This window comes from Podarcis muralis, chromosome 9 (genome assembly GCF_964188315.1).
Source record: "Podarcis muralis chromosome 9, rPodMur119.hap1.1, whole genome shotgun sequence".
In the NCBI taxonomy this organism is placed as follows: Eukaryota; Metazoa; Chordata; class Lepidosauria; order Squamata; family Lacertidae; genus Podarcis; species Podarcis muralis.
In genome coordinates this window covers 41,580,097-41,606,346 of record NC_135663.1, presented here as the reverse complement: position 1 = coordinate 41,606,346, position 26,250 = coordinate 41,580,097, and the positions used below count along the sequence as shown (strand labels likewise).

The window sequence follows — 26,250 nt, the reverse complement described above, 5'->3', positions numbered from 1 at the left end:
TGACTCCCCAAATCAGCTCCCTGAGGCAGGTAACTCCCTCTGGCTAAAGGCAGGGACAAGTCTGGTTTTTTTTTTTTTACCCTTCTTTGTGCACCTACTTCAGAAGCTCTTTCAGCAAGCATCTTAAACTTTCAAAAATGCATCACAATCAAATACAATGAACTACTTAGGCAAAGCCCCTCCAATCGAGCATCTACACAGCATTGCCCCCTATGCTTAAAAAACACAAACAACCGAAAATTGAGCAAGCTAGCAAAAGACACAATAAGGGCACTTACCTGTAAAGTGCTGATGTGCACAGGGGTGCCTGTGCCATTCACAGTATTCTTCTTAGCGGCATTTCCGCCTTTCCCTTCTGCTTGCTCTGCTTTGGCCATTTTGGCTTTTTCAACTTCGATTCGCTTTGGGTTGTTCAGCATAACCTGAACCACGGCATACTCAACCAGCGAAGCAAACCCAAAGAGAAGGCAGGCAATGAGCCACACGTCTAAGGCCTTCACATAAGACACTTTGGGGAGTTCGGCAGCAAGCGTGGTACATTCTGAGGCCAAGCTGAGCACTGAAAAGATACCTAAAGTGGAGTGGGAAAGATCCAAGAATGTAATAGAAGCTTTCCTGCGCTGCTAGCCCTTTCCCCTCTTTGCTGCCTCTTCCCATGTTTATGCTGCCGGTTCCTAAAGGATGACATTTCCTAAAAAGGAACAGGACTTGCTGATGCACCACATATGCTTTGCAGGAGATGAAAATGAATGTACAAGGTGAATTATGGATTCCGGTGCATGCACTGATCACATAATAATTCTGAACACATATATAAGCAATGATGGCTACAAACGGTTTTTATTGTTGCTAACTGCTCTATTTATCTTGGCACAACTATGTCTTTCCCCCTTATCAGTGCTAGTTCCTACCACCAATCAAATGGTGTTTTAGATGTCACAAAATGATGGAGTAATATTGAAACCGAGCACCTTGACTGGTGGCTGTCTCTGCTCCTGAGTTTCCCTGCAGGGAATGTAGCAATCAAAGTGGTTGTCTATATGGGTACTAATTTTATACATCTCAAAACAGTCTGAAGCGTCCATCCTGTTGTTATGTTGCTACTTTGAAAAATGTGTGTTGAATTTAACAACTCTCTACCTTTGACGGCAAAGAGCCAAGGATATTCATCTTTGCAGAGCTACATTCTATAGTCCTTCAAATACCTTGTACTTCACAGCCATTTAAAGTTTGAAAACTAACCTCAGTCAATGGATTTCAGATTTTAGAATAAGAGTTCAGCTTGTCCTTTCATTGCTTTGTTCAACAGGGCAGCGGAGGTCACTGTGGCCTGCTGCTACTTTCCATTTGCCTTGAATCTGAGGGTGAAAAGTTCAGCCTCAGAGAGATGGAAAAGAATAAGATCTTACACTATTTCAAAGGAAATGTGTAATCTGGCTGAAGGGGGTGGAAGAAAGATTTCTATCAAGTAGCCACTTTGCTCTGAAACCAACAGTATTATGGCTTCAGAAAATGTCAGAGAAGGGCTTCTGAACATGCTGGAATTGGAAGGCCCTGGGTCCTAGCCAACAGGAGGACAACAGGTTGTGTAGACCATAGGCTGGGTGAGAGACCACAGACCAGGTGGGAAAATACGCCCCACCAGACCTCTCTATCTAGCGCTTGCAACTCTTCCCCCCCCCCCCCGGCCACACCCCTTGCCACAATTCCTGCCACAATTAGGAGTTTTTGCTTGCCTGGAACGCTTCACCCTCTTTTGCCTCTGGCATGTGGTCTAAAAAGGATTCCCTACTGCGGGAGGCATTGGAAGATAGGGGTGCCTGGCGTGCTCTGGTCCATGGGGTCACAAAGAGTCAGACATGACTAAACAACAACTTTTGATTTAGAGGAGCCTGTCCTGTCCTAGTTCTCATGCAGAGAGAACTAAAGACAGTGACACACCATCTCCTCCCTGCTAAAGTGACTTAAGACCACCACACAAACTGAATAAATGTGGGGGGCCATTTCAGTGAGGACTGTACCTGTGCAGCCTTTTCCCTTTGGCTGGTGACAGCTTGTCTTGTCTCACTTTTCTATTTGCAAGGTTCATAGTTAAGTCTGAAACTTAGTTGTGCGATACCATCAGTACTACCATCTTCAAGTTTCCTTGAAGGGGGCAACAGCATCACATGATATCTTTGGAAAACTGCTAGGGCCTCAGGGCCCACAACACAGATGCATGCTCATGGCAGCTGAAGCTTACTTTTTTGGGGAAAGGGTAGTCTGGGAACTGGTTTCAAAGGACTGCTGGGTGCATACTATTTCCACCTCCTCCAATGCCCTGGATGTAGCATCACTCTTGAAACAATTGAACATCAAGGTCGTTTTAGGAAATGAACATGGTAGCTGCTAGGATGCTTAAAGTGCCACTGTTGCTGTCTACCTCATGGCTATTTTGGTACTTGGCACTTGTGGTACACCATCTGACAGCTGCTTAGAGCCACCATTACTCATTTCCCACCATTAGGGGTGTGCATACTAGAATTCACTAGGGCCCATCGAGAAACCAACTTACACTAAAGCCAGGCTAGTGCTTGGATGGGTCCTAAGGTGGTTTGCTGGGGAGTGCCTTCAAACCTATTGGTGACTGTCCAACAGGAGATGAAACAAAAATAGGATTCCAAGTTCTCTGGGCTGTTGCTGAAATGCTCACTTGAGAGTGAGACTCACTCTCAGCCGAAATCTACAGATGGAATTGGGTATCATAGCATTTCATCATCCCACCCCCCATATGTTCAACAAATGTTGGTGAAGCCCCATATACTCCCCCTGGCTAAGGTTTAAAGATCCAGGATCTGTTATTCTACCCCTGCACCCCAAAGCTGATAATGCTTCTGAAGTTCTACTCACAGTTGCACTCATACACGCCACAGTGGTGATTTAGTGAGCAGAGACAGGAGCAACCTGTTTATAGGCTACAGATCTTGTCTTTTAAAAAGTGGAGACATGTATGGGACTGAAAAAGAGAAGATTGGGATGAGAGTGAAGAGCATGCCATGAGAGTTGAGTTGCCTTCAGTAATCCAATGAAATCTGCTACTGAAGCAACCACAGAACAGACATTGGGTGACACTGGGTGGTTCTGACAGCAGATGAAACTCAGGTTACCCAGAGGCACTCTTGCAGCACTTGCATCAGGATTGATCCAAAACGAGAGCCACGACAGGACAACAATGAGCAGCGTGGGAGCATAAACGCCCATCATGTAAAAGCCAACTTGTCTTCTTAAAGTGAAGATCACTTCTACACAGGTGTAGTAACCTTTGGAGAAAGAATAGACATGTTTAGGTATTCATGTTTCTAGAAGCCCCTGGTCTCAGATACGGATGCTTAAAATCACCCAGCCCCCTGCTCCACATTTTGTGGGTTCTTCATATGATTTCAAAGGAAGCTGTCCTGAACTTTGATCTTGCCCTAATTCAGGTTTAAATACTTTGTGGGTGGGGGGAGATTGAACAAAGAGAATATCTGCTTTCAGCAGCTCTGTGTCAGTTGACAGGAGAAAAATAAAAGCAAGAAGAAGGCTTGGTGAATGTAAGAGGTTTCTCACACTCACATATGTGCACAAATACATACAGTATCCTCCTCTGCCTATAGTGACAAAAAGGGCAGGTCTGTTTCCATAAGAGGATTACATCTTCTTGTATATAAAACATAGACAGATATCACGCCATAGCCAATATGGCAGTATTCCACTTCCTATTTTTTGTGGGAAATGAAATCTATGTAATGAAATTTCATTGTGTGACAGTGCAAATCTCCTCTTGTAAAATACAAAAATAATGTTTGGATGAATTTTCTCAATGATTTTGAGTGACACATGAGTGCAGAGCTTCAGACACAGGACTGACCACTCTCTAGCCAACCTCTTTACACAACAAATCTAAGTACGAACATTCATAATAAAACATAAAGTTCGATGCTAATGGTTTTGGGAATAATCATTTAAAAAGTCCAGGACAAAATACAACTAAATAAAACATGAAGAGCAAAATTGTCTAATTAATGTATTGAACATGTACTGGTTATTTGATCCTCTCCTATTTTATGATCTTGAGCTAGTGGAATGCTTTCTATGCCATTTATAAACGGATTCCACAGATTGTCAAATTCTTATTTCATTTTCCATACTATATATGACTTTTATGTGTTCAGCTGTTTGTGTTAGGTCAGAAATTCACTCCTGCTCTGACTAAAAGCCCTTATATTATATTTCAATAGAAAGCATAACATTCCTAGTCACCGAGATGAACAATGTAAATTTCACATTAAGGGAGGCCAGCTGGCAGTTTCATTATAATAATAATTCAATAGTCAAAACTGAACACAAGAGATATCTTGAAACTTCCTCTTGCTTGTGCTGTTTCTATCCATGTTTGCTCCCACACACTAAGAGTGCAATCCTAACTCCTATCCCCTGCTGAGGGTGGCGTTTATGAAGCAGTGACACCACAGTGGTCACAGAAGGTGGAGGAGGGCCAGGGCAATCAGGGCCAATCCCAGCACCAAGTCTAGGCTGGTGCAACAATTGGGTTTGGATGAGGCCACAGCAGGTGATGGCTACAAGACTGGCTCAGAATCCCTTTGTCTCAGCCCTGCCCTTGTAACAGCAGAGCCAAGCAAAGTGACTGCAACAACTCAATCCAACTCTCCTCCCTGCCTGGCATAGAAACTTGCTGGATTGCTCTTTAGCATACGTTTAGTAGTGTTCAGTGCTATCAGGATTCCAATTCCTCTAAAAGTAAGCACATAACTGGGAGAACAATTAATCCCCATGCTGTAGCTGCCAATACACACATTGCATCTCAGTTTTGCAGAATTACAATCTGATTCAAAATCCAGTCAAAGAATATGCAGCTGTACAAACCAGCCTGGGGCAACAACGAGAGTTAGTTTGGTAGCTGGACTTTGGCAATCGCTGCTTAATAGAGAAATGAAATGAAATAGGGAAGAAACAGTGATATAACTGAATAAAATATATGATGCCATTTGTTTCTGAATGCAATTACCTTGTAATTGTATTATGTTCTCCTACAATCTTCAGGATATGATGAGATACTGCCCCATAAAATGGCGGCAGACTATGAATTTCTTCTTCTTGCTACTACAGTTAGACCCACACACAAAAATCTAGCATTTGTACTGAAGCCATTAACTGATTTTGAATCTATGAAATTAATTAATTAATGGACTGATGTCAGGCAAAAATAAAGCTCTAATGCAAATGAGTCAGCAATCCACCCCCTCCACTGATCACTTTGATGAGGGTCTGATTATTTTCCCCTCTTACATACCTCATCATAATGCCCCCATGCTGATTATAGTGTCAACTAGTATGACTCACTAGGCTAATCATCTAGTAATTACCAAGGCCAGTTAGTACAATCATAGTCAGCAAGAAATATCTGCAGCTACCTAGCGGCAATCTGCATAAACCAGGTATCACAGATCAGGTTTCAGGAACTAAGGTTTAATGCAGTAGCTTCAGTGGTGAAACCAGTCCTTTTTTTCAGGGGGTACTCTATGGTACGCAATATTAGCACCTCTCTTTGTTGTTGTCAAAAAGTGTGGCACAACTTCATAATGAGTACTGTTCACCTGTTCACGTAATAAGCTTGGCTTGTTAACCACTTAACAGACCTAGTATTTGGTTGAACATCAAGCCATCAGAAGTATTAGAGTAGAAGAGCCAGTATCCGAAAATACATGTCATTAAGTACAAAGGATACCTAGACAGCTTACAAAAGTCATGGCATTTCCAACACTACCCATCTCATGAGCAACTGCTGGGTCACTTGACAGATGGAAGCCCTGCCAAAATTGCTTCCAGGAACCAACAATTACATCATAAGGTACATGGATGAAACAAGTTGTAACTGTTGGTACACAGTGCATGTAATTTCAGACATCTAACCTGACTGACTTTGTTGGAATTTACTCCCTTTCTGACCTCTCAAAAATAGGATAATGGAGACCATTAATTCCATCACAAGGTATATGGCACCACCAGGGTAGAAATTATTATTTTTTGCATCATAAAATATCCATTCTGACTCTTCTTTCTATATGGGGCCAATCCCAAATGGGACCATTTAATATAGTCCAGGCCATTAAGCCCAAGGTCTAAAATTATCTGGCTACATCACCAAGATCTCTACTTGGAATGCATCGCTTGAACAAACCCTATTTTAGTGCACTTGCTGAATTTCAGATCAGGCGACCCCCTCAAGCAAATGTTACAGGTCTGTTGCTGCTTAGGCTCTAGCTCCATGTTTTAGGACAGTCAGTGAAAAACCTATTCTTCTGACAGACCCAGTGAATTAAGTAGCTCAGTCCCCCTCTCCTTGGAGTTCTTGCCTATATGGTTAATTTTCTTCAGTGTAACAAGGAATGGAGCAATCCCAACCCCAGATCTGCTGACTGGAGGAGGCTAGAACTGAGCAGAGGTGCCTCTCCACTGGTGGAAAAAGGGCTGCTGGCAGGAAGGGTCATGTCCTCTGGGGAGGTTCTCCAACCTCAAACCTGCAAAAAGTTCCACTGGCATAGAGCTGATTCCACCAGTTGTTGGTGGTGTCAGGTTTCATATGTGTGGTAGAAGCAGTCTTGGATCTGCTACAGCCAAAGCCCCTCTGTTTCCCCACAACTGGGCCCCTTACTTGTACCAGCCTGAAGATCGCCTGAGTAATTTGCCCACCTTTGGTTTCAAGGAGAAAGGGGAGAAAGAATGCTGGGGCAGAAAATGGAAAATGCACCACTTTTCACTCTGGTTGGGTTCTGGAAGTGGTGAATCATCAACTGCATCACTCACATCCAGAGTAACAGACATATTATATTTCTGTTTACGGTTTCTGGAACCCTTCAGAAATATAGGTGCATTTTCTCAAACATGTTCTATCTCACAAATAAGTATACCATTCATAGGGTTGAGTGCTATCTATATCCTGCATCAGGGGTAGATAATGTGGTGCTCTCAAGATGTTGTTGGATTCCAACTCCCATCTGCCCCAGCCAACACAGCAAATAGTCAAGGGTGATAGAAACTGTAGACCAGCAACATCTAAAGGGTACAACACTGGCTGCTGCTGTTCTACCTGGATAGCCCATTAGAAATATCAAGATATTTTGAATGATAAGTCAGATATTGGGACTGCATAAACTGCTGCAAAACAAAACATGAGTTCCCCTCCATTCTGATATCTTATTTTAGAGAGAGCATCCCCCCCCCATCACTTTGTGGTTAATATGTCGATGATCATCTAAACATTAATCCAAACATATATTTTTTAAAGTAAGAATTTGACAGATTATCACCAACCAATGTCCAAAGTCCGTTTCAGGGGCCTAATCCAGCTCACCGGTCGGTTTAATCCGGCCCCTGTGGCAGTTTATTTCCTGGGGTGCAATCCTAAAAAAAGCTCTACAACTTCTTTGGTTGGCCCTACACTTGATCAAATCTGGCCCTCTTTGAAAAAAGTTTGGACACCACTGCTATAGGTGAACAGAGTCTGACCATGCCATGAAATTCATCAATGTTCAATAGTACATACCAGTTCCTTTGTAGTATTTGGTGCAGTTGCCATATTCAATATCTTCTTTCCTAATGTCAAATTGTGGCAAAGCAATTTTCTCTAGTTGAACAGGATCACCAGATTGCCAGATAAATCGTAAATCATCGGTAGTGTAACCAACTAGGTGTTTGGGGAAAAAGGATTAAGAGACAAAAATAACAAATGCAATAGCCAAATTATATTCCTTCATAGCAGGGGGTTGGACTAGATGTCCCTTGTTGTCCCTTCCACCTCTACAATTCTCAATCATACTGTCCCCTAGATTATTTGGCAGCCTCATTACTTCATGGGTATTCTTTATGCTGGTCTTATTTCACTGCTGCTGAAACATCTTCCCTGATTTCCGGTTTGTTTTCAGACACAATTCAGCATGCCATTATTTGACTCGAGAAGCCCTATATGGGTCTGGTCTCAGGCCATCTGAAGGACCACCTTTTCTTTGAAGAACCTTTCATTTGGTTAAGACTGTCCTCTGACACTATGCTGCAGGTGCCTCCTTCAAAGTTGAGTTGTGTCTCTACTGAGGATTGGGCTTTCTCCCTTTTGATATCCAGCCTGTGAATCTTTTCCCCATGCAACCGCATGGCTCCAACCCCATTGCTACCCCACCCCACCCCAATCCAGGCAAGGAGCAGGGAGGTAGGTCCACAGGTCTTTCCTCCCTATCATATACATTACTTTGGCATGGTTCCAGCCACCCTCTGCAGTCTCTTGTGATACAGAATCCCTGAAGTTGATAAGCATCCCTTCTAAAACTACGCCATGATCCTAACAGCATTTGACAGATATAAATTTCAGTGAAAACCAGTTGGGCTTCCAAGCAAATTATTTTAAGATCAGGCCTATGGAGCACAATTATATGTACTTTAACTCAGACATAACCCCTACTGAGTTCAGTGGGATTACTCCCAGGTACTTTGATGCATAGGATCAAAATACCACAGCTATGGGTTGAATTATAAAAGACAGAGACCAATGAACATGATTTTTTGAAACCATTGTACAATTCCACATTCAACAGCACTGTGCACTGTGTATCCTTTCTTCAGTTTATATAGGCACAACAGGAAGCGGTAGCTATTTTTATGCACATTCTGATTTACATACAGCTCTCCAACTGCATCTTGCAACGCTGTGTATCCATAGGAAACAAGGCCAAGTCCAACGGGCAGGAAAGCGTAACGGATAATCTGGAAATATAAACCAAAAGCTTGTGAGCAATTCAAAGCAACCTTCAAGTTAAAAGGGGAGGTGGTGGCTGTTGTTTGCTTTCATGTTCGCAAATGTAGCAGATCAGTATGCAATGTATTCATATAAAGATGCACTTATTTTTCTACTCTAGGGGAGTTTCATTGCAACATTTTCAGCACGTAGAAACCACATGCTTCATTACAGCATACAGCACAGAGACATGATCAGGCTCTCGTGGATTTATCTGTATAGTGTCCATGTGGAGTTGTGAATGTGAAAAATTGTCAGTGGAAGAGAATGATCCCTGTGCTTGTCTTATTCTTATGTTACACTGAATACAGGTATAAGCTGTCTCTACATTGTATGAAGGATTTGATGTTTTCTACAGTTCAGCTATTGTGTATGCAAGTATACAGACTACACTCATTCAACGTTATAAAACTGCATGAATGCATAGCTCAATTATTTGCACACACAGGTACTCATTGTACACTTGTTGAATGTAACATGTGAACACCCTTCTAACTTCCCAAATCCAGTGGTTTGTGTCCTCAGAAAGATTGCAGATAGTCATACCATTTCAGATCAACAGCCATTCTAACTCACAATTTTCAAGCAAGCATTCAGGCTCACTGACCATATAGTAGCTCCACTTTATTTCTCAAAAGTATCGTGTACTTCTTAATTTTATTTATTTATTTAAATCCCAAATCTGTGCCTCAGTTAATCAAGCAGTGACTTTCATTTGCTCAAAGTCTATAATAAAACTTTGCAGTTGAAAAGAAAAAGTACCTCATGCTGACCAGTACGTCTCCATTACGGAATATAAAGAGAAGAATGTTTTCTTGTGTGACGTCATGGAAGTTGGCATTTTTTTCATTTGCAAAGAACAGATCTGGCTTCCACAGACATTTAAACATGGTGGGATCTACAGTTAAAGAGTCAGACCCCTTCCAGTCAGTGGGCAGTTTAAGTCGAGGGTCATTCCATTTTTGTCTTAGGAAGATATTCACTCTGTAGTCCTATTGGAAACGTATTATAGAATGCATCAGACGGACAAGAAAATGGCAACATATGAAGCCTAAATCAAGAAGCATGTTTACACAGCTCTATTTTGGTTTCATGGAAAGCAGGCTATAAATTATGTTAATAAACCCACAAGCAGATATCCAAGAAACAGCAGCCTTACCATAGTTGTCTCTTGTATTGATCCAAAACTGTTAATGAAAATGTTGACTGCTACATCAACTGGAATTCCTAAAAGAGAGAGAGAAAGAGAAGAAGTCTTACAGTTTTCAAAAATAAAAATAAAAATAAAAAATCTCTTTCCGACATTTAAAAAACCTTTATAACAAAAAGAATTGGGATAGTTCTGTTTCAAGACTCATGCAGTGGGTAGGGAGGCTGAGGAACTGGGAGAGAAAAAAAGATAGAGATATATTAATAGGGCTGCCAAAGTTGTTGAGCAATGTAGTGCTACTCAGAACAGACCCACTGAAATTAATGGACATCACTAACTTAGGCCTATAAATTTGAATTGGCCAACTCGAAGTATAACTTAGTTGGATACAACCCCAGATGTACATGTAACAGCAAGGGCAATGATCCCTGGTAAAGTAGCACATTTCAAATTTCACAACAGCATTAGGGAAATAAAAAACATTTTTCAAATAGTGAAGCCCAAAAAAATGGGTCACCTGATGTCACTGTGACATCATGTGATTGACAGGTGGGTATCCCCACTCGCATGTCACAATGCGGCTCGGTAAGAGGAGAAATAAGGATCTGGTTCACTGCATCTACTTAACCACCTCTGCTCTACAATCCCCCTGACGCAGATGGGCAGAAATGAACCACCTTCCAAGGAGAAGGTTGCCCGTTGCCTCTCTGCCTGAGTCACGTATCTGGGCCTGGCCTCCTTCCAAACCAAGGACAGAAGGGCAGCCTTCGGAGGCAGGTGAGATGAATAAGGCACAACCCCCCACAGGAGTTTTTAATAATGGAATTAATTTGGTTTTGAGTCTCTATTCTGGTTCCATTTTGCCCATCACTTTACCTGATACTTCCTAGCCATTGCCCCGAGTTCTACTCAGAAGTATTCTCAGTAAGCATGCACAGGATTGTAGCCTAAGTGATTAATTGATTTTCTCTTTTAACTTCACAAGCCAGGCTAAGATTAAAGGGCTCAGTTACCTCTCTGTTTACTGTGGACTGGAATCTCATCAGTCCATTCCATAGGATTAAGGGAATAAAATGTAATTGGTTGTTGGTACACACACACACAAACACAATTTTTAAGTAGCTTCAACAGCTAAACTGAAGTTTATTGTACATTAACCAACCTTTGAAATTTGGTCTTATCCTGGGATCGTAAGTAACCAGAAGTCTATTCAAGATGTTGCTTGTAGAATTTGCAGGCACCCTTGCTAGATCTTCAGCTGACTGCTGTCTGTTGAAAATAATGTACACTGTTTATTTGTGTTAGAATTAGACAGTTGATCTTAGTATATTTGATTCAAGCTCCAAAAATTAAACAAAAACAGTGCAGAAGATAAATTTGCAATGTATTTGAACAAAAGAGCCACACATTTTCTGAAAAACCTGGATCTATTTTTTGTTTGTTTTGTTTTGGACCCCTGGACAGTTAAGTCCAGTCAAAGGTGACTATGGGGTTGCAGTGCTCATCTCGCTTTCAGGCCGAGGGAGACGGTGTTTGTCTAATACAGTGGTACCTCGGGTTAAGAACTTAATTCGCTCTGGAGGTCTGTTCTTAACCTGAAACTGTTCTTAACCTGCGGTACCACTTTAGCTAATGGGGCCTCCCGCTGCTGCCACGCCGCCGCTGCACGATTTCTGTTCTCATCCTGAAGCAAAGTTCTTAACCTGAGGTATTATTTCTGGGTTGACGGAGTCTGTAACCTGAAGCGTTTGTAACCTGAAGGGTCCGTAACCCACGGTACCACTGTATGCACATTGAAAGCTAAAAATGTAAAAATAAATAAATAATAAAATCCACCCCCACCCCCCCCATTAACAGAATAGCAGATGCTGTGCCGATACAAAGTTCACACAAACCAGTCTTCCTTTCCTTTGGTTTTGAATCAGGCTCAACCAGACTATACAGAGTTGCCGTGATTCTCTGCATTCATAACAGGCATTTTAAAATGGTATCTGTCTTCTTCCATTTCTGTCTTCAAAATCAAAGTGATTAGAAACAAAAGTAGATGTAAATGTCTCCGTGAATGTCAAGTGCATATGTCACTGTGAGCAAAATGTCATCTGTCTTCATTATCCAGCAAAAGTTGGCAACTCCCTGGAAAAACTGTAACAGCATGGTGCATGATCTCGCCCTGGGGTCCCCAATGTGGCACCCATGGTATCCCTGACATTCTCAGACATCCCTTTGGTGTCTGCCAAGGGTCCCTGCCCCTCCTTGTTTTTTATTTTTTAAAAGCAAACAAACTCAGCTTTTAGGGGGAGGGCTGTTGGGTTAGGGGGGACATTCTGAACATTGCCAATTTTTGAGGTTTTCAAATGAGCCCCATGACCCCAAACTATTGGGAGGGCTCTTACTTATCCATTATGCATATTGGTCAGGACATGCCCTATGAGATAAGGAGCATAGCCATGGTGAGCGCAGGGCATCACATAGTGTGTGGTTGAGATTTAAGGAGTTACACGTACTATTGGAGGTGGTAGATCTCCAAACCATATTGTGGTGGCTTTGGATAACTCTGGGAATGGGGTTGGGTTCATCAACATACACTGGCCCTCTGAACAATGTATACCTGCTTGACCCATTTATGGAAGTGCATTGAATGCAGGGCATCAAATGGGATGCAGGGTCTGAGTGTCTGGAGAGCTCTTGCTATTAATATGTTGGTATTGCTGTTTTCTAAAAACCTAGTTGCAATTCCTAAGCTGTCTTTAGGTCATGGTGATCTTAAGATTTCATCCTTTCACAATGGCAAAGTGCAGCAAAAACTCCAATATGAAATGCACGCTTAAATAACATGCCTCAGTAACTGAGTCATGTTTTGTGCTCATAATCAGTTAAAGAGTTCGTTCATAAAATGCCAGGAAGTCAGGCATCGGAGGATGCTGGTGACGAAGAGGGTGCTCAGCCAACCAGCAAGCTAGCACCCGTGCAACCATTGTTGAAGCAGCAGCATGAGCACTTTGAAGGCACCCCAAATGCCAGTCAAATGCCCTCAAATGAAAATGGCAGGCATTCCCAATATTGTGAAGAAGCCTTAAGTTCAATACATACTGATGGGATATGTTGGGTTCGGTCAGTAGCAAAAAAAAAAAAGGGGGGGGGGACTTTAGCTTGGAGATCTTTTATAAGTTGACCAAATTATAACTGAAATGGCATACAGCAGATGTTCTAATAGGGGTTTTATGGCAAGGCTTAAATAACCATAACCTTCTACATAATAGTAAACTGTGAGGTTGGAATGCTGCCATGTGGCCAGAAGGCCTTAACACTGCAACTCTCTCTGCTTGGGCCTCTCTGCTTATGCCAGGCTTACTCAACGACTGCCATGATGAAGCATCTGCTGTCAGCTCAGATGGCAAGAAGAAAAAGCTAAGAAAACCAGAAGTGGCAGGAACAGCTATCAGTGTGGCTGAGCCCACAGAGAAAGCTGATGCCCACAGTTAGAGCCTCCTACACATAAACAATACTGTATTGGAAACTCCTAGCCTGCCTCGTGAGAACCAAAAACGTTACAGATATATCAACAGAGCATCTCTGACCTTAGTGCATCTCATAAAATGACATATGCCACCTTTAGGCATTAAACATGTGAAGGAGAGCTGTGGGAATGAATGCACTACCTTTTCTCCATTCCACATCACTGTTCCAGTTTCCCTCCAACTTGCAAATGGCACCTGTTTGCAATGGGGAACCTTCTGCATTTGTGCTGGGTTCCCAACACGTTTTGGAACCCTGGAAAAATCAGGGTTCTAGAAGCCCTAGAAAATTGGGGTTCCAAAAACTGTAGAGAGCCTCCATGAGTACAGGAGGGCCACTTCTTTTCACATCTGCCGTCCAACTGCCATCCCAAGTCTGGGAAATGGTGGGAAATGTAATGGAAAGGAGGGGACATGAGCTAGTGCACTTGCATCATGGACTGGTTGGACAAAGAGGAATGGTGGGAGCAACCGGCTGGGGAACCACCAGGGGCTCAGAGCCTGAGGAGTGGTGGGACAACAGTGAGTGGTCTGAAGGACAGCAAGTATAAGTCTGGGAAGAGGCGGTGTTGGAAGCTGAAGAGGTCACAGGGCCTAGTGAGCTGGGAGAGTGTGGGGCAGAGAGAAGTCCACAATCAGATGCAGAAGTTGAAGCAGGAGAGTGGGAGGAGGGAGGCCAAAAGGTAGAGATGAGTCAGGCTAGTGAAGAGTCACGAGTCTCCCCCCCCCTCCTGCTGCAAAAAGCTCCCCTTCCCCCATTCTCCCAGAACCAGAAGAGGCATGAAAAGAGCAGAGATGCTGGCTGCACAAAGCCACAGTCTCTGATTGCTTAGAGAAAGCCTGGAATGAAGGAGATGGGGAATTTCTGTCTTGACAACGGATTTTTATGGAGTAAGACCACTGGGAATGAGCTACTCTGCTCATTAGGCCAGGAACTCAACCAAATCTGTAAAGATTGTAGTTTTGCTAATAAAGAGTTACCTCCTACTTTGAACTATGTGATTACTGGCTGGCATGTTCCTGTGACAACTTGTCTCTTTAGGACACTTCTCACACATTCACTTAAAAACTAACCCGAATGCCTCATAAGGGCTGCAGGTATGATCATAAAGTCTAAAGACACAAGGCCATTAGAAAATAGAGGTGGGTAAGCTTGCTCCCACTTGCTACGATTAATGATTTCCCCCAGAATGGTTCATTTTCTCACCTAATCCAAGGTTTATAAATTACTCATCCACTCACCCAACTCCCCTAGATGCTACCCATTCACCCTGACCCCTACAATCCTCTTCCTTCTCTTCCAGCACAAATTACCTATTGGAGGCAATGGCATTTCACACATGGTATAAGAATAACAAAGGCTGCCCTGGATAACTAAGTTGTGCTGAAAGAGAATAGGGAGGGGGCTGTGGGAATGGGGACAGGTAGGAGTGGGTGGTTATGGGGTGGGAGTGGTCTTCTCTCCCTTGAATTTTAATCTTGTATGGCCTCCGGCAAAACACCTTTTCTTGCTTCCTGGTAGTTCAGATTGGAGTACATTGTTTTAAAACCAGTACAAAGTGAAACTTTGCATAGCTATTTGAAAAATGCATTACACATAGTAGCCATCCATGTAGAGGTTGTAGTTCCCATAAGGTCCAAAGCCCTGACTGACAGATAAGGTGCTTGTCCATCACCAGCAAAAGAATTGCTATGGATTGCCTGTGCCAGTGACCCTGTCCCCTCCGCTCATTCAGGCAGATTCAAGCAAGAAACTAGCGATGACACAAGGCTAGCAGATAGGAAACCACATGGTAGCGAACATATTCACAGAACAGGATAATGTATGGCGGTGATTAGGCAGCAAGTCATTGCTGAATACAGGCAAACAAAGCAACAACTATCTTCTCTGCCTTTCACTTTTCTCTTGAGAAGCAGGATAACAGCACTCCTTGATGCAGTGCTGCCTAATAGCAGCCACATGAATTCAAACAAATACTTCCATGGTAGATTGGATTCTTGTAGAAAAGCCTGCTCCAGCAGAGCCAATCTACGAATTCTATAGCTTGCTAGTTTTGCAAGCTAGACATGAGCAACAACAATTCAGAATTTTAAGCACTACAAATCCCATGCTGCTATGTAACACTGATGAAACACACCTGTGCGATCATAAATCTATTTAATTATTATATATATATATATATATATATATATATGCTTTCGTAGATTTTCACGGGTACAGGAATGCAGGTTTTGGTGTCCTCGGGTGTCTTCCCGTGTAAAAGATGGGGTGTCTAGGCGACGTTTCGACGAGGTCTCACTCGTCATCTTCAGGCTGGTGCTTTCGGCTTCTTGTTACTGGAACAGAGCAGGATCTCAGTGTTTGAGTTCCTATAAATACTGTTGAGGAGGTGTGGTGTATAGCCTCCTATGTTCTGGGCAGAGAGGAAGTTCCCAGGCTAGTGTGCCTTTTCTTCTTTTGTTCCTTAATTACTTGAGGGATATCTTGAGTGATTTCTTGAGTGATATCCTGAGTACCACTTAGGTGGGTCATTAGGTGTGGATTAGTTGCTAAGGCCTTTGTGTCTTGACCTCTTGAACTTTGTGAAGAGTTTTTCTGAGAAGATGGCTGTACTGCACTTAGTTGTGCTCTGGCTTGGCTTCGTGTATAGGGGCGAGCTGTGGTTTTGTGGCCTGTGCCAGCCAGATCTGTGTAGGGATTGCAGGGGGGTGCAGCATCCGGAGGTGCCACCATGGTTTGGCTACTGGATGGTGTCTGTAATTTATCTGTGGAGAGGGTCTGGGTTTGGATCTGGTGTGGTTGATTGGTGATGGCGTTCTGTGTGCCTCTGGCTCTGGTGTCAGTTTTTGTGGGGAGGGCTAATTTCCAGATGTCTGGCAAGCGGGATGTGTCGTCACGCTTGTTCATGTTGTGAGGGTGTTTCTCTATCTCGATGGCTTCCATGATTATTCTCTTGTGGTGATGTTCCATGTTAAAGAGCAATTTGGAATCTGCAAAATTAATTTCGTGTCCTGTTTCTTTCATGTGTTGGAAAAGAGAGGAAGTTTTTTCTTCTTTTTTGACGGCATTCTTGTGTTCTGCAATACGTGCATTTATTCGTCTGTTTGTTTGTCCAATGTACGTGGCTGGGCAGACTTTGCAGGGTATTTCATAGACCCCTTGGTTTTCCAACTGGATTTTATCCTTGGGGTTTCTGAGGATATTGGCAGTACAGCCATCTTCTCAGAAAAACTCTTCACAAAGTTCAAGAGGTCAAGACACAAAGGCCTTAGCAACTAATCCACACCTAATGACCCACCTAAGTGGTACTCAGGATATCACTCAAGAAATCACTCAAGATATCCCTCAAGTAATTAAGGAACAAAAGAAGAAAAGGCACACTAGCCTGGGAACTTCCTCTCTGCCCAGAACATAGGAGGCTATACACCACACCTCCTCAACAGTATTTATTTATAGGAACTCAAACACTGAGATCCTGCTCTGTTCCAGTAACAAGAAGCCGAAAGCACCAGCCTGAAGATGACGAGTGAGACCTCGTCGAAACGTCGCCTAGACACCCCATCTTTTACACGGGAAGACACCCGAGGACACCAAAACCTGCATATATATATATATATATATATATATATATATATATATATATGCCAGGAGAAATCTGTTCCCTTGTTTGTGATCTGTAGAATTACCCCTGTGGTACTTTCTATGGCTTATGCTACCATGGGGATCTTTCCCCCCTATGCTCCTCAAACCCTTAGGCAAGCTGCTACTGCAGATTAAGGGCCTGCCTACATCCAATGGAATCACTTGTTTCTGTTCAAAAAGTGAAATTTTATTAGGGTAGGCTAAGCTCCGCTTCCCGCCAGCCCACATGTACAAAGACCAGGTACAAAGGAAGATTAAGTTGACACTAGGATAACACATTTTGCCCTACTTCAATTCAAATTCCACTGATAGCCAGAGACACAGCACAGGACAACACCTGCAGGAAGGGAGGGAAATCATTCTCCCCGTCTTTCTCGTTCTTCTCCTGGCCTATCTATCTGTTCTGTTTAGTGCTAACCCAGCTGGGCTATACTTCCAGATTCTAACAGGAGGCATGAAAGGGCCTACAAGTAGCAGACAGCAGAAATTTGTGTTCCAGTCACTGTAGTGAAAGACGCGGGATCAGCATTTCTGATTAATGAGCTCATGCTTTTAATCTGTTACCAAACCATTAATCGACTAAACATCCTGATTAATTCAGTAATGCCTTCAGGTTCAGTAAAGAGGATTTTGTCTTTGGCTACATAGCCTGGAATTTAAAATAAAATGACTCTCTAATATTTACATTATTTTTTTAATCTCCTATAGATTATTAAAATGACTACTACTGCCTTTGCAATGCATACAGGCTTCCCCTTCTCCCCTCTCAGTCTAGATTTGAATGCATGAAGTCATGAGCCCAAATTGCTGTTCTGCAGACAGTAAGTCAAGTGTGTACAGAGGTATTTTGCTGTAGTGGTTAACACGTTGGACTATGACAGCAAAAATCAGTTACAAACTGGGATCTTACTTTTATGGACTGTTGTATATTATATGGTAATGTACATATTTCTGGTTTGTTCATCCCACAACAAAAAGACAAACATCTCTCCATACTATAGAACAGATACACCAGCCTCTTTTTCCAAATGTATCAGAAGAAACATGAAAACAGGAAATGTGGTCCATTCATGTTTCCCGTTTCTGTGGTTGTTAGGAACATACAGAAGCTCTCTTGCCAAGCTACCCTGTTTCACAGGGTTGAAGGTTAGACTACAGTCAAGGAAAATCACAAAACAGAATGCTTGCATCCATTACTGAAACACTGCAGCCTTTCACACTTCCTATTCTGGACAACACATTGAGTCTTAAGGCACTGAATCTTAACCCATCAGTGGGTACAGGGCAAGGCCAGACAGCAAAGTGGGTGGGAGCAAATCAATCCATACAAACGCTCACCTTAACACATTTGCACAGATGCACACAGTTGCATGCACAAACACAAAGCTATTTCCCATGGAAGCAGAGTCATAGTTATTATTCTTAGTAACTCCAGTCGAGTGTCACCTTCCATTTTCCCAACACCCTTTATCTGTCCTGAATGTTCAAAAGGCAAAAAGAACTCAGAACTTCCAGCATAAGAATGGAAATAATATCAATTCACAATGCAATATCTGCCTTACAGCTATTCAAGTCCACAAACTTCAAAACAGCATCCTGAAGATTGCAGGGATGCTCTGTATGTTTGCAAGGAATAGGAATCATAGAATTGTAAAGTTGGAAGGGACCATGAGGCTCACCTAGCCCAACCTCATCAATGCAGGAATCTTTTGCTCGACATGGGGCTCAAACCTATGACCCCGAGATTAAGAGCCTCAAGCTCTACCAACTGAGCTATCCCAGCACTACAAAGAGCCTACCTATTTGCTAGGATACTTTCTCCTCTGCTTTGATCTTCTTGCAAAAGATATTCCTTGTAGAAGTAGCTGCACTTGCATCATCAACATGAAAGTCCTTTTCAGTCTTAGCCCCTGGCCACAGGAACAGCTGATATGTGAGGTGGGGCATGAAAGGGCTAGAATGCAACACAGTTCTGGGGTGAATCTGCTTCATGGGCAGGAGGTTGCCCATCCCTGTCTTACATTATCAGACACTGGGCCTAACCTGAAGCATGTCATACCAGATTTCACCCAAAACTTGTATTAACTGCATATATCAGAAATATATGGGACGCGGGTGGCGCTGTGGGTTAAAGCCTCAGCGACTAGGACTTGCCAATCGAAAGGTCGGCGGTTCGAATCCCCGCGGCGGGGTGCGCTCCCGTCGCTCGGTCCCAGCGCCTGCCAACCTAGCAGTTCGAAAGCACCCTCGGGTGGAAGTAGATAAATAGGGACCACTTACCAGCGGGAAGGTAAACGGCGTCCCGTGTGCTGTACTGGCTCGCCAGATGCAGCTTTGTCACGCTGGCCACGTGACCCGGAAGTGTCTCCGGACAGCGCTGGCTCCCGGCCTATAGAGTGAGATGAGTGCACAACCCTAGAGTCTGTCAAGACTGGCCCGTACGGGCAGGGGTACCTTTACCTTTACCTTTATCAGAAATATACACCCACTTTCTTGTAATAAGCAACAGGAACCATGGTACTCACTTAAGTCCTTGTACATGAGAACTTTGCATTACATTATGTAAACAGTATCCTAAGAGTTGTGGTGCTGGCAAATAAATACTTACAATGGGATTCCCCAATTACTGAACCAACGCTATGTTATAATTTATGCTGTCTTCCAGCAGTGGACATAGAAATAATGGCAGGCACAGAGCACTGATGAAAGTTTTGCATCCATTGTGGTTCAACCTAAGTCAATGGGACCCACTCTAATCTTTCTATTAAGCAAAAGCAACATATACCAAAAGTGAATTTTGCATCAACCTATCTTACACAAGGAGTGGTTAAGCAAGCTTATACTTAAGCAGATAATACATGAAAGGCATTCCTTAAAAGGCAGAACCCCACAAAAAGATACAATATCAATTTGATGACTCCTTTATGGTTATGCTATATAAAGTGCAACTGTTGAAACAAGCTGGCTGAGATCTAAACAGACAGAAGAAAAGCCTCTCAAACCAGTCAATAATTACATAACTAGAGCTAAACAGAAGCATGAGTAATCATGGCAAGAATTCTCCTATTTGGAAAATGGAAGAGCATTTCTAGTAAATATTTGCCTGCAATATAATAATTAACTTCTTTTCCCATGCAGATTCTCATCCCTGCAGTCCCATCTGTTGACTTCATATTGCTACTAGCCAACTTAACACTAGAATATGGCACCTGGCTAACAGCCTGCCCTGAGGGAACAGCACTGATACATTTTGTAAAATACTGAATTTTACCTACACAGCACCCAGAACCCTACCAGCCCAAGAACACTTAATTATAAGCACTTGCCCAGAGATGTATTGCATTGCCAAATTGCCCACTGTAACACTCTGTCCTTAAGCAGACACATTATAAACCTGGACTGTACATAAATCTCTTGCAGTACACTAGCTAAATTATTGTAGCTACCTATAAAATGTTTGTGTCATGAAAATGTTCTCTGTACAGTACTTTCCAGAAATAGAAAACACCAACATCCTCCTTATAATTCATCTTCAGATCACTGAGCAATTGAGTGTTGTTTTATTTTTATTAGACAAGCTACTATTTTAAGTGTGGGGAAAACTTTCAAGCTACTTGAAAGAAAGGTGGAACATAAACATAACATTAAAAAAAAATAAGTTATGCAGAATGTTTCTTCAAGCCTATGTATTCATGACAAAATATAGGCAAAGATAGAGGTGGTTAATACTTAGTGTACTTTCTATTAAGCCGTGGTTGATAGAGAGAAGCACTTACCAAGTGATAATTTACCAAAGTGTGCATTTCTTAAGCAAGTTGTCTATATTCAAGTAGTGAGGAGAATCTTATTGCTGTCCAGCTGCCTCACATTTTGATTACTTCTCACTTCTTGGTTAGACCATGTAGAATCTGCATTGTAGTTCAGGGGTTAGAAAATGGCAGACTGTGTACCAGGTCATCCTATTGGACCCAGGAGGTCATTTTGGGCAAGCCATACCCATCTGCCCAGGTAAGGGTGTGGTCAATAATGGGTTTTGTGGGCTAAGTACTTTGAACAACACTTCCCGAAAGCCTGATAATCAGATGGTTGTCAGGCATCTGGGAAGCACACAGGGCTAACAAGCTCTTTGAACTATGGGGCAGATCAAGTTCTGGCTCACTTCCCCATCTCTGTGGCATACCAATGGCTTACCAAGTTATTATATAGACTCAATAGTAGATGGCCACTTAATAAACAGTTGCCCCCTCCCTTCATGCTAACAACCGAACAAGCCAAGATTCAGGACCTAACCATTGTTTCCTGTTACGTTTGAACCCAGAAGCAATAGTTAAATAGCTTCAAAACTACCCAGGATACTGAGCCATATATTGTCTTGCTTTGAAGTCACTAACCATAGTTTTGAGGTTTGGGGACAAGCTTGTTCAACTGCTCACACAATGGGCAGAGGAAAGCATCTGAAAAGGAGGTCTGGGAATATCATGGGTTTTTGGTTTAGAATTGCCTGTGAAAATATTCAGCATGTAAATTAACTGGAAACCAGGCACTCATTATCAAAGCTTTAATTGATCAATTCAAATCAACAAGGGCATTGCTGATGTTCCACCCCCTCTTTGGATCTCACATCATCCTTGGTCTTTGGAGCACCTGTTTCCAAAAACCCATTTACCTATCCATGAGGTTTTCCCTGGTTCTGTTTACCCCTTTAACCTTCTTTTCCTCCACATTTTTCTATTTGTCTCATCTTCAAGCATTCAAATCCCAGCTTCTCAGCCCATTGCCTTCAACAATATTTCCTTTGGGCCACTAGCCCTGTAAACATCAGCTGTACCGATCCCCTTCCCCTTTCCCACTTCCCAAGCCCACATTTCCTTGTCACTCCTTCTTGCCAACTTTTTATGGCTTCTTTATCCACAGGTCATGTGCTGAAGTTTCTTCCATGCAACCTGACCCTTTGCTTCTCTCAAAAATGTTGAACCATCCATCAGTTTTCTATTACTGACATCCCTTTACATTGAGCACATAACATATCTATATACATACATGATTGATGGTTAAACCTTGTTGAGAAGCTGCTGGCAGTTTCAACTAACAAAACACCTGACTAGCTACTATTGGTCATGAATAAACATAGCTCCCACAATTCCAATAATCTGATAATAAATAAAAAAAATGAATACATTATTGTGCATTATAGTGTGAGTGGGCATCCACTCAACAGGGCTTCTTCATCCTCTCCTCCGCCTGCAATCCCTTTCGACACACACTTCTGAAAGCTGCTATGGAGGATTAGGTGGTCACAGATTGTGGGGGTGCACAGGGAGATGGATTGGGGGGAGGAGAAAAACTAGAGGTCCTGTGGCACAAGTGGATTTCCTTTGCACAAGTGGGTGGACATCACGGGATGTCACCCTTAGTGCATTAATATTGTTTATTTGAACTCTATCATTTCATAAGAAAACTATAAACGTGCACTTTATCGCACTGACATTATACACAATTAAAAATATATATGTAAGGGACATACGAAGGGCAGAGATACTGCTTCTTTTTCCCTTTTCCTTTCTTTGAAGATTTCTCTTTGGAGTAGACTTCTTCAATGCATAAGAAGAAGAAAACAAACCCAAGAATCGCCAGGGAAAACTTCATTGTGGGGACTTTTAAGTCCAGAACAAAAGTTGACCTGTGATAAACAAGAGGGGGAAAAGTCATATATTAATGAAGTTGAATGTGAAAAATAGGAAAAACTTCCTACCAAGGAAGTAAATCATTGTAAACACTAAATCATTCCAATGACAAGCTACTGGACAAAGGCTGCAATGCTATTACTGCTTACTTTGGAGTAAGTCCCATTGAACTCAGGGGTTTTATTTCCGAATACCTAAGTATAGGATTGCCCGGATAATTTATGTGGATTTCTCATTAATTAGAAATGCTTGTATGAATAATTTAGATAGATTTATTGGCTACAATCTAGAATAGTGTTGGGCATGCTTAAACCCAGTAAACTCACTCTGTCTTGGATCAGGACCATTGTGTTCTAATAGAACATGCATTCATGATGAAAATTATTTGAGGGGGAAAGGCAAGTAAGAGTAGGGAGAAATGACAAAGCTATGCGAATTTTGCACAGTGTGGAGAAAATAGGTAGGGATATCTTTTTCTCCCTCTTGTATATTACTAGAACCAGAGGTCATCCAATGAAGCTGAATGTTGAAAGATCTGGGACAGACATAAGGATGTCCTACTTCACAGCATGCCTATTTAAAGTGTGGAATTTGTTGCCGTAACATGTAGTGATGACAGTCAACTTGGATTCAGACGGAGGATAAAGCTGTCAATGTCAATAAGGCTACTAATGATGGCTACTACCTCCAGCATCACAGGAAGTAGCTGGGGATCTTGATGGGCAGAGTGCTGTTTCACTCATGTCCTACTTCTGGGGGTCCATAGAGATATCGTTGGCCTCTATGTGAACAAAATGCTGAACTAGATAGGCCTTTGGCCTGACTGAGCAGGATTATTCTTAGGTTCCTAAAGGAGCAGCTGCCTAATAGTTGGTAATTTATACCTACAGACCTGGTGTTGATATGTTTGCAGAACAAACTTACATCTTCCAGAGGAAGCTACCTAAATGGAAATCCACCTAGATGAGCTTCCCAAGAACTAAAACTTACAATATGTATGCTGGCATACACATATTTATAACATTTCAACAAAAAAATACTTGCAATTATTGAGCAAATGCAAGACATACAGATCCAGGCCTTGTCCACCCAACCCTTATTTTCACTACTAGTTCCATTAATATCAGTGGGAAGTTTTAGTAATGAGTGCTAATTAAGACATCCCACTGAACCATGTGTCTTTGCTAACAATGAATCACCTCTCTTATCATTAGTCTTGCATTTACTGCCCCGTTCACAAAGTGAAACAAATTGCATGTGTTGCTTGCATCACTGAGAACATTTACTATCACACTACATTTGCACAGCATCTTTCTTATTGAATATTTCTTATCGGCATAAAGAATAACAAACACATTTCCAACAGGGCTAAGTGTTCATGTTCAGTACCAAATACTGCTTGCCTGCTCCTAGCTGCACTGACTGAAGGAGGGAAAAAATCTCTGCATTTTATGATCTCCGCACTATATGGTGTGGGGGCGGGGGGGAGGGAATTGTCCGGGCTTCACTCTCTAGAGCAGGTGCCTGAATCTTATAACGGTGGCTGCATTTTTCTACATCTCCATTCATCTTTTTCTAGATGCAGCCACATTTTCCCCCCCTTAAAAGCAGAAAGATATTTATATCCCTTCAGTCACAGCAACAGAAGACATTCTTGTCTTCCTTCCAAGAGCAACAGAAGAAGCATCTCCTTATGCCCAGAGCAACAGCAGCCGGGGCTCCCAGCCAAATTGCAAGACATGGGACTTTCCATTCCCACAGCCAAGCTATGATCACAATGGCGGTTCTTCCCTGCCGCAGCACTGGGGGAAGTGGTGGTGGTGGTGCTTCCCCTGTCCCTCCAGTACCACAGTACCAGGTCTCCCAGCAACCCTTCCCCACCCTCCCTACCAGGGGACTTTTGTGACCTCTTCCCCCACTGTATTCTAAAGGTCAGCAGAAAGCACTGGAGCACTAAGAATTGCAAGCGGCAAAAGTCCAATGAAGAGGGAAAAGGCACAAAGCACATTTTTCACCAGAAGGTGAGTCTTGAAAGCCAATTTGAAACCAGTCGGTGTTTTTCTTTGTCATCTTCTAACAGTTGCCTATGCAACCTTGGCAACAGGTGTTCACACAAACCTCCAGCCTTGCAGGACCTTGCTTGCCCTCCCCACTCCCACATTTGAGCAACAAGGCCTCTGTGCACCATGGATCTCTGGCCAAAGCCAAAGCCACTTTCTTGCCTGCTTCACACACAAATCAAGATAGCGGTGCCTGGAGACTCCCTAGATTTTACCCACTTCCATTGTCTCCAATTTCCAGGCAAAAGCAAAATATTCCCTCTTGGACCTACTGGAGTTTCCCGCCTCTACAGTCGAGTGCAGGCTCCCTGGCTGGCTCCTTCCTCAACCAGCACAGCGCCAAGGAGGCCCCCAGATACCTCCCCAACCTCGGGAAGGGCCGGCCATGCAGAATGAGCCACTAAGCGCAACAGCAACACCCCGCCAGGAGCTGCAAAGGTGCTGGCCGAGGTACTGAAAGAAGGAAGCAAGGCAGGAGCTGCTGCAGAGGGAGAGGGCGGCTTGGAGATGGCCACCTCTGCAGGGGGACGCAGCCAGGCAGGGCTGGGCGCGCACGGAGCGCACGGAGCGCCTGGTGCCTTGGCACGGCCAATCGCCCGGCCTCTCCCCGCGGCCACCCGAAGCCTTGACATTCCTCCAAGCGGGCGCGGATGGAGAATCCCCTCCGAAGCCCAGCGACGCGGCCCTTTCCGCCAACGTCCAGGACTTACCACAAGCCAGGGAAGAGAGAGAGAAAGAGAAAAAGAGAGAGACGGCCGGGATGCCACCGGCGCCCCGTCCACCCGCTGGATTACAGCCGGAGATGGCTGAGCAGCCTGCAGCGCGCCATCGCCCAGCCGAGGTCCTGCAGCCGGCTCGAGGGGGAAGCGATCGCTCGGCGGCCGCCTCGGCGCTACCAAAATGAACCCTGCATCAGAAAAGCGTCCATCTTGCTACTGAGCATGTGCACACTGCCCTAGGAGAGGCGGCCAGGGAGCATGTGCGGCCCCTTTGCACATGGGCAGTGGGGACGTGAAGCCTCGGAGAAGCTGCTGCCCTTGCTCGGCTCTGCCCTCACTCTCAGTCACCGCCTCGTTGGCTTGCAGTGCGCGGGAATGCGAGGGCTGTGGCAACGGGAAAGGGCTCTGCAAGCGCGTGTTCGCCCAGCCTTCTCGCCCCCTTTCTCCTGGAGCATCGGGGCTGCGGTGTAGGAATAATGGCAACAGAAGGGTTCTACAGGGAGAATTTAATCGTAGTCATCTGGCGTTGGAACACAGGCACCCTTTGCTGACCTACACGAAGGTGGCAGTCTGGCAGAGGGCATGTTCCAAAAGCAAGCAGAGCCCGACCTGCCTGTCCCTTGGAATGGCGCTCTTCTTTTAATTGACAAGG

At 43.5% G+C, this 26,250-nt stretch overlaps 1 protein-coding gene across 3 annotated transcripts in view; it reads right to left on the bottom strand.

The window, feature by feature from the left end:
* The window catches only part of GLRB (glycine receptor beta), a 30,261-nt gene extending 4,246 nt beyond the window's left edge, over positions 1-26,015 (bottom strand). Inside the window, exons 1-9 of one of the 3 annotated variants that reach the window (XM_028744032.2) lie at positions 25,590-26,012; positions 22,660-22,815; positions 11,140-11,246; positions 9,987-10,054; positions 9,590-9,819; positions 8,714-8,796; positions 7,586-7,726; positions 3,147-3,299; positions 279-571 (exon numbers count right to left, since the gene is read on the bottom strand). In XM_028744032.2, coding sequence (XP_028599865.1) covers positions 279-571; positions 3,147-3,299; positions 7,586-7,726; positions 8,714-8,796; positions 9,590-9,819; positions 9,987-10,054; positions 11,140-11,246; positions 22,660-22,781 — 1,197 coding nt within the window. In that variant the 5' untranslated portion in view covers positions 22,782-22,815; positions 25,590-26,012. Of the gene's footprint in view, positions 1-278; positions 572-3,146; positions 3,300-7,585; positions 7,727-8,713; positions 8,797-9,589; positions 9,820-9,986; positions 10,055-11,139; positions 11,247-22,659; positions 22,816-25,589 lie in introns of those variants that run through there. The other 2 variants (XM_028744034.2, XM_028744033.2) reach the window with 2 other exon arrangements.
* Between the last annotated feature and the right edge of the window lie 235 nt (positions 26,016-26,250).